This window comes from Lytechinus variegatus, chromosome 4 (genome assembly GCF_018143015.1).
Source record: "Lytechinus variegatus isolate NC3 chromosome 4, Lvar_3.0, whole genome shotgun sequence".
Taxonomy (NCBI): Eukaryota; Metazoa; Echinodermata; class Echinoidea; order Temnopleuroida; family Toxopneustidae; genus Lytechinus; species Lytechinus variegatus.
The window spans coordinates 27,335,973-27,352,238 of NC_054743.1; the positions used below are offsets into that span (position 1 = coordinate 27,335,973).

General features: G+C 36.5%; 1 protein-coding gene across 1 annotated transcript in view; it reads right to left on the minus strand.

Annotated features, from left to right (window-relative positions):
* Positions 1-5,294: 5,294 nt before the first annotated feature.
* Positions 5,295-16,266, minus strand: part of LOC121413740 (polycomb protein Scm-like) — a 37,639-nt gene continuing 26,667 nt past the window's right edge. The window contains exons 7-12 of the mRNA XM_041606666.1: positions 15,252-15,392; positions 14,683-14,886; positions 13,786-13,947; positions 10,956-11,108; positions 10,112-10,281; positions 5,295-6,268 (exon numbers count right to left, since the gene is read on the minus strand). Coding sequence (XP_041462600.1) covers positions 6,152-6,268; positions 10,112-10,281; positions 10,956-11,108; positions 13,786-13,947; positions 14,683-14,886; positions 15,252-15,392 — 947 coding nt within the window. The 3' untranslated portion in view covers positions 5,295-6,151. The remainder of the gene's footprint in view (positions 6,269-10,111; positions 10,282-10,955; positions 11,109-13,785; positions 13,948-14,682; positions 14,887-15,251; positions 15,393-16,266) is intronic.

Below are 16,266 nucleotides of genomic sequence, written 5' to 3' on the forward strand. Positions count from 1 at the left end.
TCTAAGTAAAGTGCGACTCTAAGTCACATTCAAATCTTTGTGAAACATCCCCCAGTTTAATGTCAGGCCTCCGGGTAGATGTACGCTTTAAACTATGACAGAATATTCCTAAATCTTTGATGATATGACAAGAATCCACATTCATTTTTAAGACATTTCTCTCAAAATAATTGCTAACTGCGATGACTAAAACCTTTCTTGAAGTCATGTTTCTGTGATCACTTTGAATTTTCATCATTTTACCAGCTATACTACCATTAGTATACTGTCCTAAAGAAACAGATTGATCATGATCAAGTGCTCTCTATATTAAAAGAATGGTACATTTCATCAGGTGATAGATTAAAAAAAAAAGACAGTCACAAAATACACTGTACTGTAATAGATAAAATTTTCTGAGTACATAAAATAAGCGATTCATGAAATTAACAAAATATGAAGGTAATACTCGGGCAAAGTCATCAAAACGAGTTCCATGTTAGATCCGATTAGGCATCTTTAATATAAAAAGTTCTTGTAAGGTTAGCTTTGCCTTATTTACGCTTTGGTATCCAAGCATATAAACAATGAAATATATGTTCTACATGTATATGGAGTAAAAAAAATTAACAAAGGCATTTCAAACTCATGTTGTGTGTTTACCAGTTTAACTGAGCCACAGCACATGAAGTCACAAAATTTGATATCAATCACAAATTGATAAAAACAATCCAGTTAAAATTTGAGGATTTGAATTAATACTGAAAATCTCAAGCCTAACATTGGGAATTCAAAACCTGAAACAAGTTTTGGTAAATCTACAATTCAAATCATTGTCATATCAAATGAAAAATTATATCACAAAACACTATTTGTTAGAAGGATGCAATCTAAAATCTGATATATAATATGGCTGGGTAAAATTAATTACATGTATTAGAATGTTGAAAGTAAACAATTCTGGTTTTGATATTTCGCTATACTTCTTGTTCTTTATTTTTTCGTAAATACCTTTCAAGCATAAAATGAGACAACACTTGAAGGGCTTTTTATATTACACAATAAAATGGCATTGGTAATAAAAAGTTACTAAATCTGATTAAGCAGTAAGATTCACATTTAAAAAAAAGATCAACCACCAAACAAATGATATGACAGTCAATGTATATGTTTGTTAGTTTTGAATGTTCACATAAAAGTCAATTCAAATTCAAATCATTTAATCTTTTACCACCCCCCCCCAAAAAAAAAGTACTAGTATTACAACAGGCTATAATAAACCACTGGGCATTCCATCATGTTTTCCATAACAATCATTAATTGCATGTTCAACCAACATTGAAATATGTCTGCAGATCAAAGGTTCAGGAATATAAATATTGCTCTACTTTATATAACTTCGCGGGAGTGGTTTACGTTACACTATGTGTAAAGTTCTGGGAGGACTAAGATTAAAAATTCAACTCATTAAACTTTTCCGAAAAGAATACTCTACTTCCCAACCTTCTCTTTATCTCTTTTTTTCCATTTCACTTCAATTTTTATTTACTATTCATCTCAATCTTTTCAGGACTTTACACATGGTGTACCATAAACCACTTCTGCACACCATGCAAACCTTCACACATCTTTATATAACTTACACAGATATTGATTAACATTTCAAACAATGACAGTGAAACAAGGCAAGTTGAAACAATTCTAATCCAATCGACCAGTCACAAGCTTAATGTACGAGATGTCTGAATACAAGTTTATTTGGAAGTGAAGTTTGGTGAATCATCATACATAAGGAATGTTTTGATTGAAAGAGTACATTTATTACACAAAAAAGATGTATCCCTCCCGATGAATATGTTGGTACAGTCCTAAATTGCATGCAATAATAACCTTTGACCTAAGAGAGAGTATTCTCTGTAATCTTGAACCCATTGCATATCACTTCTGATAGGCGCTTTCATACCCATTCATTTACAAAACCGCCAGTAAAACAGAGAGAACTTATTCAATCCTAGAACAGATCGGACCTTGATGTATGGAAAGCTTTCTTTCAAAGGGGGCATGACTTCCAATCCCTAACCGAGTTCCAATCCACTCATCTGCGAACCACATCAAGGCCACTGAGTATAAGGGTTTGGGAGTCAGGTGCTGTCTATGTAACCTTTGGGAAAGAGAGCTTCCATATACTTCCAAGGTCCAGTCTGGACTAATTAAATCCTCAAAAAGGTATACCTGATAACTTGTTTTGTGTGTTCGCATCCACCTGAACCAAATAAGTATTAAGAGCCATGAACCTCATGAATTATGATATCTTCTTTCCCCACATCTAAAGTTCTTGCAGTTTGCCTTCATACAGCAAAACCCCGAAGATCTCTGGGGAAATTCCTGCAAAAGACCTAATAAATCTGAAAGCTCTCCAGACCAAGCAATTTTTACATCACAAAGTCATAGTAATTCAACACGTATTAATAGTAACAAACAATGATAATGAAAAAGGAACTCCTAAATAGTTTGATCAACCTATATTCTTTTTATTTGTCTCTTGTGAGTGGCATGACAAATGTATGATTTTAACCCTTTTTGAAAATATAATATGACAACAGATTTTGAACTCCAAGCAGTCCAGTTGTAAGACGTATATTGTCGATATTTCTATAAAATTAAGTACCTGAGAAAACTTTGATCTCCTAGAGGTTCTAATATACATTAACAAATGTAAAAAAAATGATGAAACAATGCCCGCAACGCCAGAGAATTTGGTTTATCTTGCAAAGGATTATCTACAAATTTAATAATAAATTGTTAATAAAAAAAGAACAAAGAATTTGGGATCTTGAGTGTTAAAATCAACTCCATTTCAGCAAAATAATACAAAAAAAAGAGAATATTTGGACCTTGAAAAAGGATGACATGAACAAAAAAAAAATCATGCTTCTGAATTCTTCTTAGAGCAGCACAACGCAGAGCTGCCTAAGTCTGTAAGTTCATCATCTTGTAGAAATATGCCATTCGATTTAATTTTTCCATGAAATCACTTTCATGAGTTCTAATAGGGCATGTATGTTAAACATGTTCTATTAAAAAGACCTTATCATATTCAAACAACATTATTAATGAATATGTTGGCTGCAAAAGACAATAAGTATAAATAACTCAATTTAAATAAAATCATGTACCTAATATGGTAAGTGTGAATTGTATTACGTAATGCTTAACATTTAATTTAAAGACATGAAGTCTGGCAAATTTCACTTCACCTTTTAAAGGTGAACAGTTCATACATATATACAATAACTCAATGATTACATTCACATAATACTGTACAGAATAAAACATACATGTATACACAATGATACATTATCAGCTGCCTTTTATATTCCAAATTTACAGATATTCACTTTCACATTGTGTTATTCTTGTGTTCTCAAACTTTGGAAATACATGGTATATTCTCTCCCCCTGGTTTTTTTTTTAAATAACAGTATTCTTAAATAAACATCTGAGAAAATACAATTTGCTTTCTATAATACTTCAACACAGACCTACCCAGAATCTCGAAAAAAATGACTATATAGTTTGGGCTAGGAGTCCAGTCTGGTGGTTTGATTCAGTCATTCAAGTACAGAGATTATCTTTGTCCAAGAACAAAATGTGGTCAAACAACATTCTTAAACTCACATGTATCAGATCTTTTTGGTCAGGTTTATTGGGCCCAACAACAAAACCTCTTAAACAAAAATTTATGTATACAATAAAAAATAATAACAAAATAAAAACAAAGAGTTTGCTTTAAAACATACATTTTTGAAACTTCAAAATTGTGTATATTCTTCTAGACATTGCCCCTGGAACACAATGCGTTGTGATTGATCATACAAATTGATTATGCAATGATTGCACACAATTATCAATTAAGATCAATCAGAATTATATGCTGTTCAACCAATCAAAAAGATTAGGCCCTGGCATCAAAAGATTCAACTAATCTGAACATAATCAAATGGACTTCTCTACTCTTAGTATACATAGAGTATTCAATGCTATGTCAGGAAAGCCTCTGGCAAGTCATTAGGGTCTAAATAATAGTTTAAGTTTAGAGAAATTATGACTATTATCGAATGCACCTATTTGCATTCTCAGTACTGAAATACAATTATTTATCATCAAGAATATATACATGTATCTGACCCTCCACCACAAAACAAGCAATACAATGCAATGCAATTTAGATTATCTTAGTCTCAGGTTTTTCATAGTGTAAAGAGCTGAGTTGAGAAAAAAATGTTTTCTTTACATTAAAGTGTGCTTATCCCATTTAATATATTGTATTTTGATAAGGAAAAAATGCATCTTTGGTTAAGAGCTAGCTCAACAAAAGTTTTATCTTTTCTTTTCCACAGATAACATTTCACATTTGGGCTTTGAAAATGGGGGATATTGAGAGGGTATTCGATTCCTACGCTAGTAGTGCCCTTTGGTAAGGCATTAATCCTCATTACCAGGTCCTTCGGAGAGGACCTTAAGCCGTCGATTCTCTGGTTGCTTGCTTACAAGCATTCATGCTTTCTTAGCAATCAGGTAAAAATCCCCACCAACCATAACATGCTGAGCATGGTGGCATTTCATAATAATGTTGACGAGTACCCGGTATGCACGACTGTACACAAACTGATGACCCTTTCTTTGTTTAAAATTTAAATTCTTTTGATGAAAATTTTATTGTCAAAATTGATTAGAATTAAAGAAAGTATACTCTCATTATGATAAGCAGGATAGATTTGAACAATTCATATTTAATTTAGCAATAGAAAACGCCAATGTCGTACTTAACATATGAAAAACTCTGCAAATTGGCTCCCAGGACTTCTTATGAAATATGCAGCCAAAGGTGGTTTAGAATTCTGTATATTGTCACTCAATTTGTCATGAAGCGATAGAACAAAAATTTGAACATAACATAAAATCTACAAGGGAATGATAATTAGGCTGTTCATGTACTCTTAGACATATACACATACACTTTTTGGCTGTACACAAACTGCCATTGGCACATCAGGAAAAAAAAACAAAAACATGTGCATGAAGCTTTAATCTACATCTCTGAATCATCCTTGAAATATTGTCTACATCTATAAATGGCTTTCTATTTCAGTTATCTTTACCAGGGTCCAGTAATTGTGAAATTTTGCATCAATAATAATCAAATTTGTCATAAGCTAGTGCAATTTCTCAATCTGATTGGCAGAAAGTAAATTTGTCGTATAAATATCAAGATGATGATTCAGATAGTGATATGTATCGAGATTTTTCTTGAAAGTGCCCTCATCCACTCTGTATAAAGCATTTCCATAATTAAAAAAAAACAGGTACATGTATACAACATCAATATTATCAGCGATTCGAGAAATTTGGTTCTTTACTTTAATTCAGCATCTGAATTCGAAATGTTGCTCAGAAGCCATAAAAATGTTGGTGTGAAGCCTCACTGTCTAATCCTCTCATTTGTTGCATATCATTATCATTCAACTTCTTTTTTTACTACTTCTTGAGGTATTCCTTTTCTCCAAATTTACCCTCACAAGGAAAAAATGTTTCCTTTCGGAGATAAAAACATAATGTAGCACCGATTGAGAGAGAGGACACTTTTCTAGAGTGACCCTTGTTCTCAAAATCCCTTGGATGGCCATTTTAGACAGTTGTAGCTGTATACCTCTGACTCTCAAGATCACCTCATTCTCCCTTTAATACACAAGGATACATCTTACCGCCTAGTTTATTTCTTCAGCTTGTACATTATGTACCACCTCCTTGAGGAAGGACCTGTATATTCTGTCACATGTCTTTCATTATCATATCCCTACTCAGCCCAGATATTTGGTAGCAAAACTCTTTCTCCTCAGCTTGACAGTGACAATGCATACAGACAAAGTCAATATCATGAAGGAGGTTGTGAAAAAGCTCTTTGGAAGGTTTGTGCCTTTGAAAGTTTACGAAGAGACATACATGTATGGCAATATACAGAGTTACAGACCTTGCGAATCAATCATAAATACCATCATAAAAAGTGCCTTCATCTCCGTCCATCTCTCTCTTTAATCATTTCATCGACCCATCACTTTGTGTGCCTCTTTCATAAATAGCACTCCCACAAGGGTGTATCTTACCACCATTTCTATTTCTTGAGTTTGTCTATGATATTACACAGCTTGAGAGCAGGACCCAGCTTCATTCCCATGTATTTCATCATCATGTCACTATTCAGTAGAAGGAATGCATTGCCATCGATTTCCTGCGATAGAAAAAAAATGATTTGTAAATATTCACAGGTGAGACCTCTGTACAAGAAGTGGATGAAATGTTATCAAATATCCCGTAATGAAATACATGAAATAAACTACTTATCAATATATACAGTTTTAAAGACAATATTTGGTACAAAACTTACATAATTATATGCATAAATGCAGATACATATCAGATAAAGAGGAAAGGAGTATATGAAATATAGTTGTTGTCAATAACTAATGTTAATTATTTCAGAAAATTTAGCCTCTGCTAATCGAATTACAAGTAGAATAGGTACAGTATAGGGAAGTTCTATCATATCAACAGGGCAATAACCCTCACATTTTAATCATCAAATGATGTTTCAGACATCAATGCCCAGCTTAGTTTTGAGGTTATACATAGGCTATACCTTGTAGGTCAACATCCAAGGTAGGTTCAAAGAGTTCATTGCACCTGTCACAGGACATTAAAGCAATACAATGCCTGATATTATCAGGAATTGTCTTTATCATAAGGACAGATAATTCTGGATTTAAAGGGTTATTTTGAAGAGATGAGATTATAGCTTTCATATCATGAATTTCTCACAATTGTATGCATTATTGTACATTGTATGGTTTAATGTGCGCATCCACTGCAATGTATGCAGCTGAGTAAACTATATGTTGTATGTATTTACACTCAAAATCATATTTACGTCAAACATCAAAATCTATTTTTTGAGGTCAATCATTGAACGTGGACAAAAAAATTAGCCAAAATCTATTGCTTTTAATCCGAAATCATTAAATTTTCAATAACCAGAAGAGTCGTCCCTGGATCAGTTGTAAAATCACTTTAAAATTATAAACAACAGAAAGGCAGCGTTCTCGCCAGTGTATAATACGCATGGTTCAAACACCATGCGTGCGGAAATGGAGACCAAGTGGAACCATGCGTAAAATTTCAGCGACATGCGTGGAAAAATTAAATGGAAATATTCAGAAAAAAATAATACACTCCATGAACTCATCTTAGTGATATCAACTTCATTTATCGGGTTGCGCCGAAGTCCCACCAACTTAAGACCACTTGCAAATGAAAATCAGTGCAGGGCCCTAGCTAGCGCCGACGCTCGTTGGATGCGCATTTTGTATACTGTACCGTACATGTATGCACAGATCGCTACAGAATTAAGGGTAACTGAAGTTATCGATTGATTTTCATTATTTTGTTGCCAATTTGAGGAGCGCTTGTTTGCAGGCTTATAGCACATGTGTACGAGCGTGCAAATATCGTTAACCCATTCATGACAGGAATTATTTAAAGCCTAATTTAATCAGCTTTATTCTTCAAATTGGCAACACCAACATTTTTATTTTATTGCTACATTTTTCTTATAAAACGTCATGTATCTGAAATGAATATAAATTGACGGAAATTATGAGAAGTCAAAAAGTTGCCAATTTGCAGGGGAAAACAGTGATTTTAAACTTTCTATCACATTGCCAATTTAAGGATTTTAATGCTTATTTTCCTTTAAAAAATTTTCAGCATCAAACAACGAATATTAATGCAACCAAAATGGGCCCAGTTTGTGTAGAATTCTTTGCTCTTTCTGCTCATGTATTTGGTATGATTTTTAGGGCTTTGCATCAAAAGATATTAGACCAAACCACAATGTGGAACTCTGTCATGAATGGGTTAATACTGTGTAATCCTCAACGTTGCCTTTGCAATTCAATGTAAACATTAAATCGCCTCTTGTCAGGAAATCACGGTTTTAGGTTATTCGAGTATTCAGGCCTACTTCAATTCAATTCAATTTTTATCAAAAAACATGAGTCGCAGCCAAATGGCTGAATTGTTCATGTATACAAAGTAAAAACAATAAAAAGACTCATTACATATTTCAAACATTAAAAAACAGTAAACTTTGTAAAAACTGACATGAGAAATATGTGTATAGGCAAGAATACTTTGGCAAAGAAAATTTATATACATATACATAAGATGAGGAAATAATAAATTAAAAATAATAACAAGTGGAATGCCTCTGGCCGTCTCACCTGCATCACGCGGTTCAATATAGCAGCAGTGCTGACTTTGAATACTACTCTAACTCGCACAAGATGTTCAGTGATACATGGTTACTCTTATGTCCACTTTTTATGAACTAGACCAATAAACTTACAGAGATATGACGGTTATTCAACAAAAAAACCCAACATGGCCAAAGTTCATTGACCTTACATGACCTTTGACCTTGATCATGTGACCTGAAACTGGAACAGGATGTTCAGTGATACTTGATTACTCTTATGTACAAGTTTCATGAATCAGATCCATAAACTTTCAAAGTTATGATGGTAATTCAACAGATACACCCAATTCGGCCAAAGTTCATTGACCTTTGACCTTGGCCATGTGACCTGAAATGCGCACAGGATGTTCAGTGATACTTGATTACTCTAATGTCCAAGTTTAATGAACTAGACCAATAAACTTTCAAAGTTATGATGGTAATTCAACAGATACCCCCGATTCGGCCAAAGTTCATTGACCCTAAATGACCTTTGACCTTAATCATGAGACCTGAAACTTGCACAAAATGTTCAGTGATGCTTGATTACTATTATGTCCAAGTTTCATGAATCAGATCCATAAACTTTCAAAGTTATGAGGGGAAATCAACAGATATCCCCAATTTGGCCAAAGTTCATTGACCCTAAATGACCTTTGACCTTGGTCATGTGACATGAACCTCATGTAGGATGTTCAGTGATACTTGATTAACCTTATGTCCAAGTTTCATGAACTAGGTCCATATATTTTCTAAGTTATGATGACATTTCAAAAACTTAACCTCGGGTTAAGATTTCGATGTTGATTCCTCCAACATGGTCTAAGTTTATTGACCCTAAATGACCTTTGACCTTGGTCATGTGACATGAAACTCTAATAGGATGTTCAGTAATACTTGATTAACCTTATGGCCAAGTTTTATTAACCAGGTCCATATACTTTCTAAGTTATGACGTCATTTCAAAACTTTAACCTCAGGTTAAGATTTGATGTTGACGCCGCCGCCGTCGCCGTCGGAAAAGCGGCGCCTATAGTCTCACTTTGCTTCGCAGGTGAGACAATAAAATTACTGTGAAAACCAAACTACTATAACGAATAACGATCATAAAAAATAAAGCTGATGAATGGCCGGCTTTAGATATTAGGTCCAAACGAGAGCGAGCTATCTTAAGTCAAGCATATCGTGAAAAGACATTGAAGCGCATTCCTGCAGCAGCATGATTGATGACGTAATACACAGTGCACGTGATTGACAGGGGTGCCGGTAGAGAATATAAAATGAACTTTCCCCAGCACGCACAGAACTTGCATGCACAACACGCGCAAAATAATTGCAAGACAAGTGGTGATCAACTAGGTGCATGCACGATACGCGCGCGCTATATAGACGATCAACGGAGCGGCGGACATGTTTTGCAGATCCAGCCTAAATCTAGAAACACGACAAAGCCCTTTGACTTCTCATGTCTGGTCCGACCAGGGCCCGACTCTTTTTTTTTTTCTCGAAAATATTTACAATTCATAAGCTGGAAAGCTGCACTTCTCTTTCTTTGGACTGAACTGTAAGTATCTGTGCATTTGTGTGGGCTTAAATACGCCACAATGGGGCTTCCTTAGCGTCTCTATTTGATGAAAAGGCCGTCGCTTCCGCGCTCCGCACCCACCCCCCAGGAGTGGCAGCACAAGTCCCCGACATGGGTGAATTTTTTTCTGGCGAGAACGCTGCAGAAAGGTACCAAATAAAACTAAATTTTGATTCGATAGTAAGACAAATACTTACATGTTGTCTAAACAACCCTGCATGTACGCCCATACTTGGGTCCATACTGACTACACAGGCTATGACCTCCTCTATCGTCCAGTCATTAGGGTCACTGCCAGCAGAAGGTGCTATCCTTGTCGGTGGTATTCTTGTCTGTTCTAATCTGCTTTCAGTCGTTGAACTTGCAGCTGTTGTCAGGAAAATACAGACAAAATCAAATATGACTTCAGTTGTGTAATGATAAGAGTTTCAAATAAACCTGTGTTTCCAGTAAACTGAAGACAACCAAGTGTCTGCAATACATGAAGATTTGACTTGGGTTCCTTCCTTCTAATCATTTCTCATAAAACCAATCTCAACTAACATGTGATGCGAACAGAGGTGGGGTACAAGCAATATGACAAGCTGTGAATAAAATTAGTCGGTAAACCTTTCAAAGTCATTTTATAAAATGTTTACTCTGTAAAAGGGGAAGTTCACCCTGACAAAAAGTTCAATGTAAAAATAGCAGAAGAAATAATAACAAAATATTGGCAAAGGTTAGAGATAATTCCATCAAAGAATTAGAATTTAAATTATTTGATTGTGACGTCATATGCGAGCAGCATTCCTACATAGCGAATGGTAAAAAATCAACGAAATATCATTTTCTCTGAAAATTCAAAACTTTTTTATTCTACCTTTTGTATGTCAATGGACAAATCATTTCACATCCAATCATGAAAAGAAAAGAAAAATATTAAAGTCATCAGGAACAATTAAAAAAGTGAAAGTCGTGCATTTCATATTACATAACATATGGGCACCTGCTCATTTATGATGTCACAAATCCAAAACTTAGCTGTAAAAGCATAGATCTTACCCTCTGTCGTTATTCTCCTCTGTATCTTATGACTAGATGGTTTTGTTTCTCTTTCTGAATTTGTTGATGCATCTGATATACTCCTCTTCAGACCCCCTCCCCCTGGTCTCATATTACTAGCTCCACTATTCACAGATCCTCTGTCATCAGAAGCTAGATGATATAAGATAAAGATAGCAAACACAATGAAAAATATGATGCATAAATTATAAACTACAAATATGTACATAAAGAGAAGTTTGTGGCATAAATTGGAACATAAAGGCCCGAATTCACAAAGGTGGTTTTTGAAACCCATGGATGAGTCCATGGTTTATGCAGATTTTCTGTATGAATTACGCTTAATTTAGCGCGCATCGGGCGCTTGTATCGAAAATGTCCAATGCTGATGCCCGCTTTTGTCACATTGCGCCAAATTGATGCCTGTTACCATGGTTAGATACGCTATTTTATTCAGGAGTCCACTGTTTGAAGAGTGGACTCATAAATAAAATAGCGTGGATAACCACGGCAACAGGGGTAAATTTGGCGCAATGTGACAAAAGCGCGCATCAGCATTGGAATTTTTGATACACGCGCCCGATGCGCGCTAATATAAGCGTAATTTATATACGAAATCAGCATAAACCATGGACTCAACCGTGAGTTTTCAAAACCACCTTTGTGAATTCGGACCAATGTGAATTATGGATGCAGAGAGGGAGAGTTATTTGACCCCTTTCCCCTTCTCCAAGCCTGGCACATCTTTGGATAACAAGCTAGTGCTGTAGCTCGGAGCCTTCAACTCGGCCCGAAATCGGCTCGGAAATTTTATAAGAATCAAAGTCCGTCTCGGTTCGGTAACCCGGACCAGTTTAATTTGATGTGCGTTGTGCAAAAAATGTAATGTTTTGACCTTTTTGACAGTAACTACTGTGGCTGACATCACCCCTCTGACCTTGTCCTCAAAAGAAAACACACGCCCGAAAATCTTATCTTTTGTTTATACGCCACATGCCAATACTCTGTCTTGATAATTAATCTATCATCAAACTCTCTACTATACTGTCAACACCGTATTCGACTTTTTTCCTCATCCGCTGCGCACCTGTGCTCCCGCCCTGGCCCTCGCTATGATAGTCCAACATACGTGTACGTAGCATCTCCGTTCATCAGCCATTGGCTGAGCGCTAGGCCAGTAGAAATACGACCACTCCCATCCGTGATCGCACCAACACACCCCCAATAACGGTTAACTTTAGTCTTTGCGAGCTGTGATTGGTTCATTCATCTGTCAATTACAGGAGTCACTCTCTGGCCGTAAGCACATGGTCTTGAATGAAAGACCAACATGCTTGGAATGTGTGAAAGCCGAAACCACATTGTTTATAATACCGGGCTGTCGAAATTATTCTTCGCGGTGACCTAATTCCAGATACTCTCCAGACATTGTTTTTGTCAATAAATTATAAACAAGGGCGATGGAAATTCCAGTGGAATGAAGCCAAAGTTGATTAGAAATGGGTTTTGGCTTTTGGGGTACTTCAATACTTTATTGCTAGCTATTAGTGATCAGAAAATTGGAAAGGGGATTTTTCATCGTGAATTAAGTCAATGAACTAAACCAATCACAAAATGATTGAAATATAGTTTGAAAAAAAATAAGACGAGGAAGAGCATTGGGATATATTGTATCCTTTTCTCTTTCGCTCTGGAGAAAGAAAGAATCCCAATAATGTTCAACATGTATTTCTTTTGTATAGGTAATATTTATTTGTTCATTTTGTTGCAATATTCTCCACAATATCAAAATAAAATGAGATGGAATAACATTCATATCTTTTGAAATCTTGCCTGGTCTTCTTTTTCTTCAGTTTCTTTCAAAACATTCTTGTACAAATTTTAAAACTTTGCATGATAATGAATTTTTCTCCCCTCTTACCCTCACATCTCGCTCTCTCAAATTCTTGATTTCAATATCCATTGCTTTCTTCACTCCGTCACACTTTAAATAATTTAAATGGTTTGCGTGGCTTGCAAAGATTGATTTTCGCTGGATTATCTCGGGCTGAAGAAAACACAGCTACATAGAAGTACAAGGGCCAATCGTCATGCATGGACGGACCGGATGACCTATTTAAAGTTATGAATGAGCGGTAAGGCTTGGCTTGAGTCTGCCTCTAAATTTGAAAGGCGTTGCAGGTGAATAGATGGCTTTTTAGTTCAATCGCGATGACGGAAACAAGTTGTATAGCATTCGGGTTAATTTTCCGGGTTGAGAGAGCTTGGCAATGAAGCCCGGTTCGTATTTTCCGAACCGAACCAGCTCAACCCGGCGGGATTCAGTTCGGAAGGTGATCCGAGCTACAGCACTATAACAAGCTTATAAAATAAGAATGGGATCAGCATATTGCATCTCTGCTGAAATGACATTTTTCAGGAAATTTGAAAAAAATAATTTTCATAAATTGCTACACTGTATAAAACACTGATAAGTTGACAAATAAGATAATATTTTCTAAACTACAATTTAATTAATTTAAATCCTAGTAGGTGTTTCATAGAGCTGTTTGTAATTTTTGAGCGACTTTACAAACGACTGGTGACCCTTATTTGTGAATTAAATCAACACAAATGAAATTCTGGTGCATATCACTTCAGGATCACCAGTCGTTCATAAACTCGCTCGTAAATTACGAACAGCTTTATGAAACACCCAACAGGAAAACAGACAATCATAAAAGCAATGAAAATATATCAGAACTACAAATAATAAAATGCATACCAGTAAGCAATTGGGAGAATAACAAAAGGATAAATTCAACTTTGAAAACATATAACTATAAGTCACCTTGCTTTGCACACTTTGGGCAGGGACCCTGTAATGACTTATCACTGAAGAAGTTCTCACAGCACAAAAGGTTCTCACATAACCTGTGTAACATGGCCCAGAACTCTGGGGTGTCGTCTGGGGCCTGGATGGTTGCTGAATGGCTCTCTCCACCGTATGTACCTGGAACAGGAAAATGGGGTTGTTTTGGATAGTAGGGTTAAAGTACACATGTAATTTGACTTGGGAAGGGAATATTACACAAATCTTCTTCCTTCCAGAATAACTCATAGTTTACTTTTTAGTTAAACTAAAAACAAAACTAAAAAAGAAAACTTGAGGTTATGTTTTTTCCATGAAAGTGTTATACACTGCCAGTCATAAAAACATGGGCAACTTTTTGTGTAGTATACCAGCCAATAAACAGTAAAATTTCAGAACTTTTCTTCTTCAAGCCATCCATTATAGTCATTCTAATTGTCACAACCATGAGCATCACCAAGACCACAATCATTGCCATCATCATCATCAACATTACATACCATTCTCATCACCACAGATGCAGATGGTGGGTTTTGAATAGCCAGCACATCAGATGACAAAGCTGAGCTGAACAGAAAATATTGGTATGGAAATGTGTTGAGGAGAGATGTTGATTATGTTTTGAGATGGTACTTAAATTTGAAGTTGCTGGTCAGAAGGGGCCAACCGAAGCAGACATGGGAGCACTAGTGGAGAGAAGAGTGTCGGGTTGAGGATGTACCGAATAGAGTAAAGTGGATGGAGGGGAGAGGGTGACTACTATGAGTGCGAGTTGAATTCTACCACCCTTGTAGTCAGGGAAAACTATATTTCGAACCTGGATTACTATCACCATTTCCATCGCTTTCTAAATGCCTACCTCAGTCATTCACTTACCATTAACCGTGACATTGCCATCATCAGCCTCCTCCAGGAAGGTAAGAACAAGCCTTTGCTGTACAGCACAGTCCACACATAGCTGCAGGATTTCCCTGAGAGCAGAACTGATACTGGTAGGTCCGACCTGACACGGCATCTGCCAGAGCTTATGGGGGCTCAGGTAGGGACCGCTCACGCAGGAACTATTCAGGTGTACCAGCACTAGGAAACAGAGATATAAATTGTCCATTAATACTGAAGTTTTTTATTATGGGTATAAGGGGACATTGCTGGACATTTGCAATCAATCATTGATCAAAGATAGGCCACATAACTATTGACAACATCTATCTTAAAATTCACTGCAATAGACAACTGTGACTTATTTGTTTCTCATGACAGAGTACAGAATCAGTCTACAACATGCAAATGATAGGAGATATCAAAGCTCAAGTAATATTACTCTCATGTTGTCTTGGAGACACGCCCACAAGAGGAAGGAGCTAATACTTATTCATGTACTTGGCTCCCCCATCTTGTACAATGGTCTGTACCTGTAACATGCAAGGTTAATGACCAGTAATTACCTGAAGGCTCTTCCGCTGGTTCAGCCGATGGCAAGCAACTTGTGTCAGGCTCCACTTTCGTTGACAGGGTGCCCCCTCCAGGGGACATTTGAGATGATGATGTTGATGAGCTGCTCACTCTTCTGACTTTGGTACTGGCTCCTAGTGACATACGAGCAAGATAGATTGAATATATACGTAATAGCCAACATCACCACCACCACAAATGAAACAGCTATTACTATCACCCCTCCCCATCTCCCACCTTCCTCACGAATACTATCACACCCAAAACTGACATATCACAACAATCAATCCAAGATACCACAATCAATGATCAAACAAGCAACTGAAGGACACCACCATCAATTATTGCCATGGCCATCATCAGGCACCTATCCATGGAAGATTAGTCTATTGTTACTGGGGGTGCTGAGCACTGTCACAGCACCCCCAGTAACAATAGATAATCCTCTGTGGCCAGGTCCATGGCCATCATCGCCAACACACCCCCAAAAACACATCCCTAGAGTATTATTCGCATAAGAAATCAACTTCTCAAATATCATCACCATACCTACACCTCAACCATCCCCCACCACCATCATCATTACATTATCGAGATCCCCACCCCCATTTCACCTGGCAGTAGAGGTTAGTGTCAAGTGGCTTTACAGGGGCCTCCTTGAAATATATCCCTTCAGTTTTATCCAAACAAGTCTTACTCCAAAGTAACTGCACCACAGGTTTACTAATGGTGCTATCCAGAGGCTTTGCACCCTCCTAAAGGAAGGACATCCATTTGAGTTTTATTCACACCATGGGAGCATTTAATCAACATCGTCATTTATTTTTACTATTGTTATAAGCTAGTGTAAATCCATGCATCTGATTGGCTACGAGCAATTTATCCATGGAAATCACTGGCCAAACTTTTCATGAAACTCTCCTCGGCAATCCCCGTTTTCTAATATCACCATCACCACTAACCCTCCGCCATGACCATCCCCGCCACCACAGTCTCTTCTACCAAATC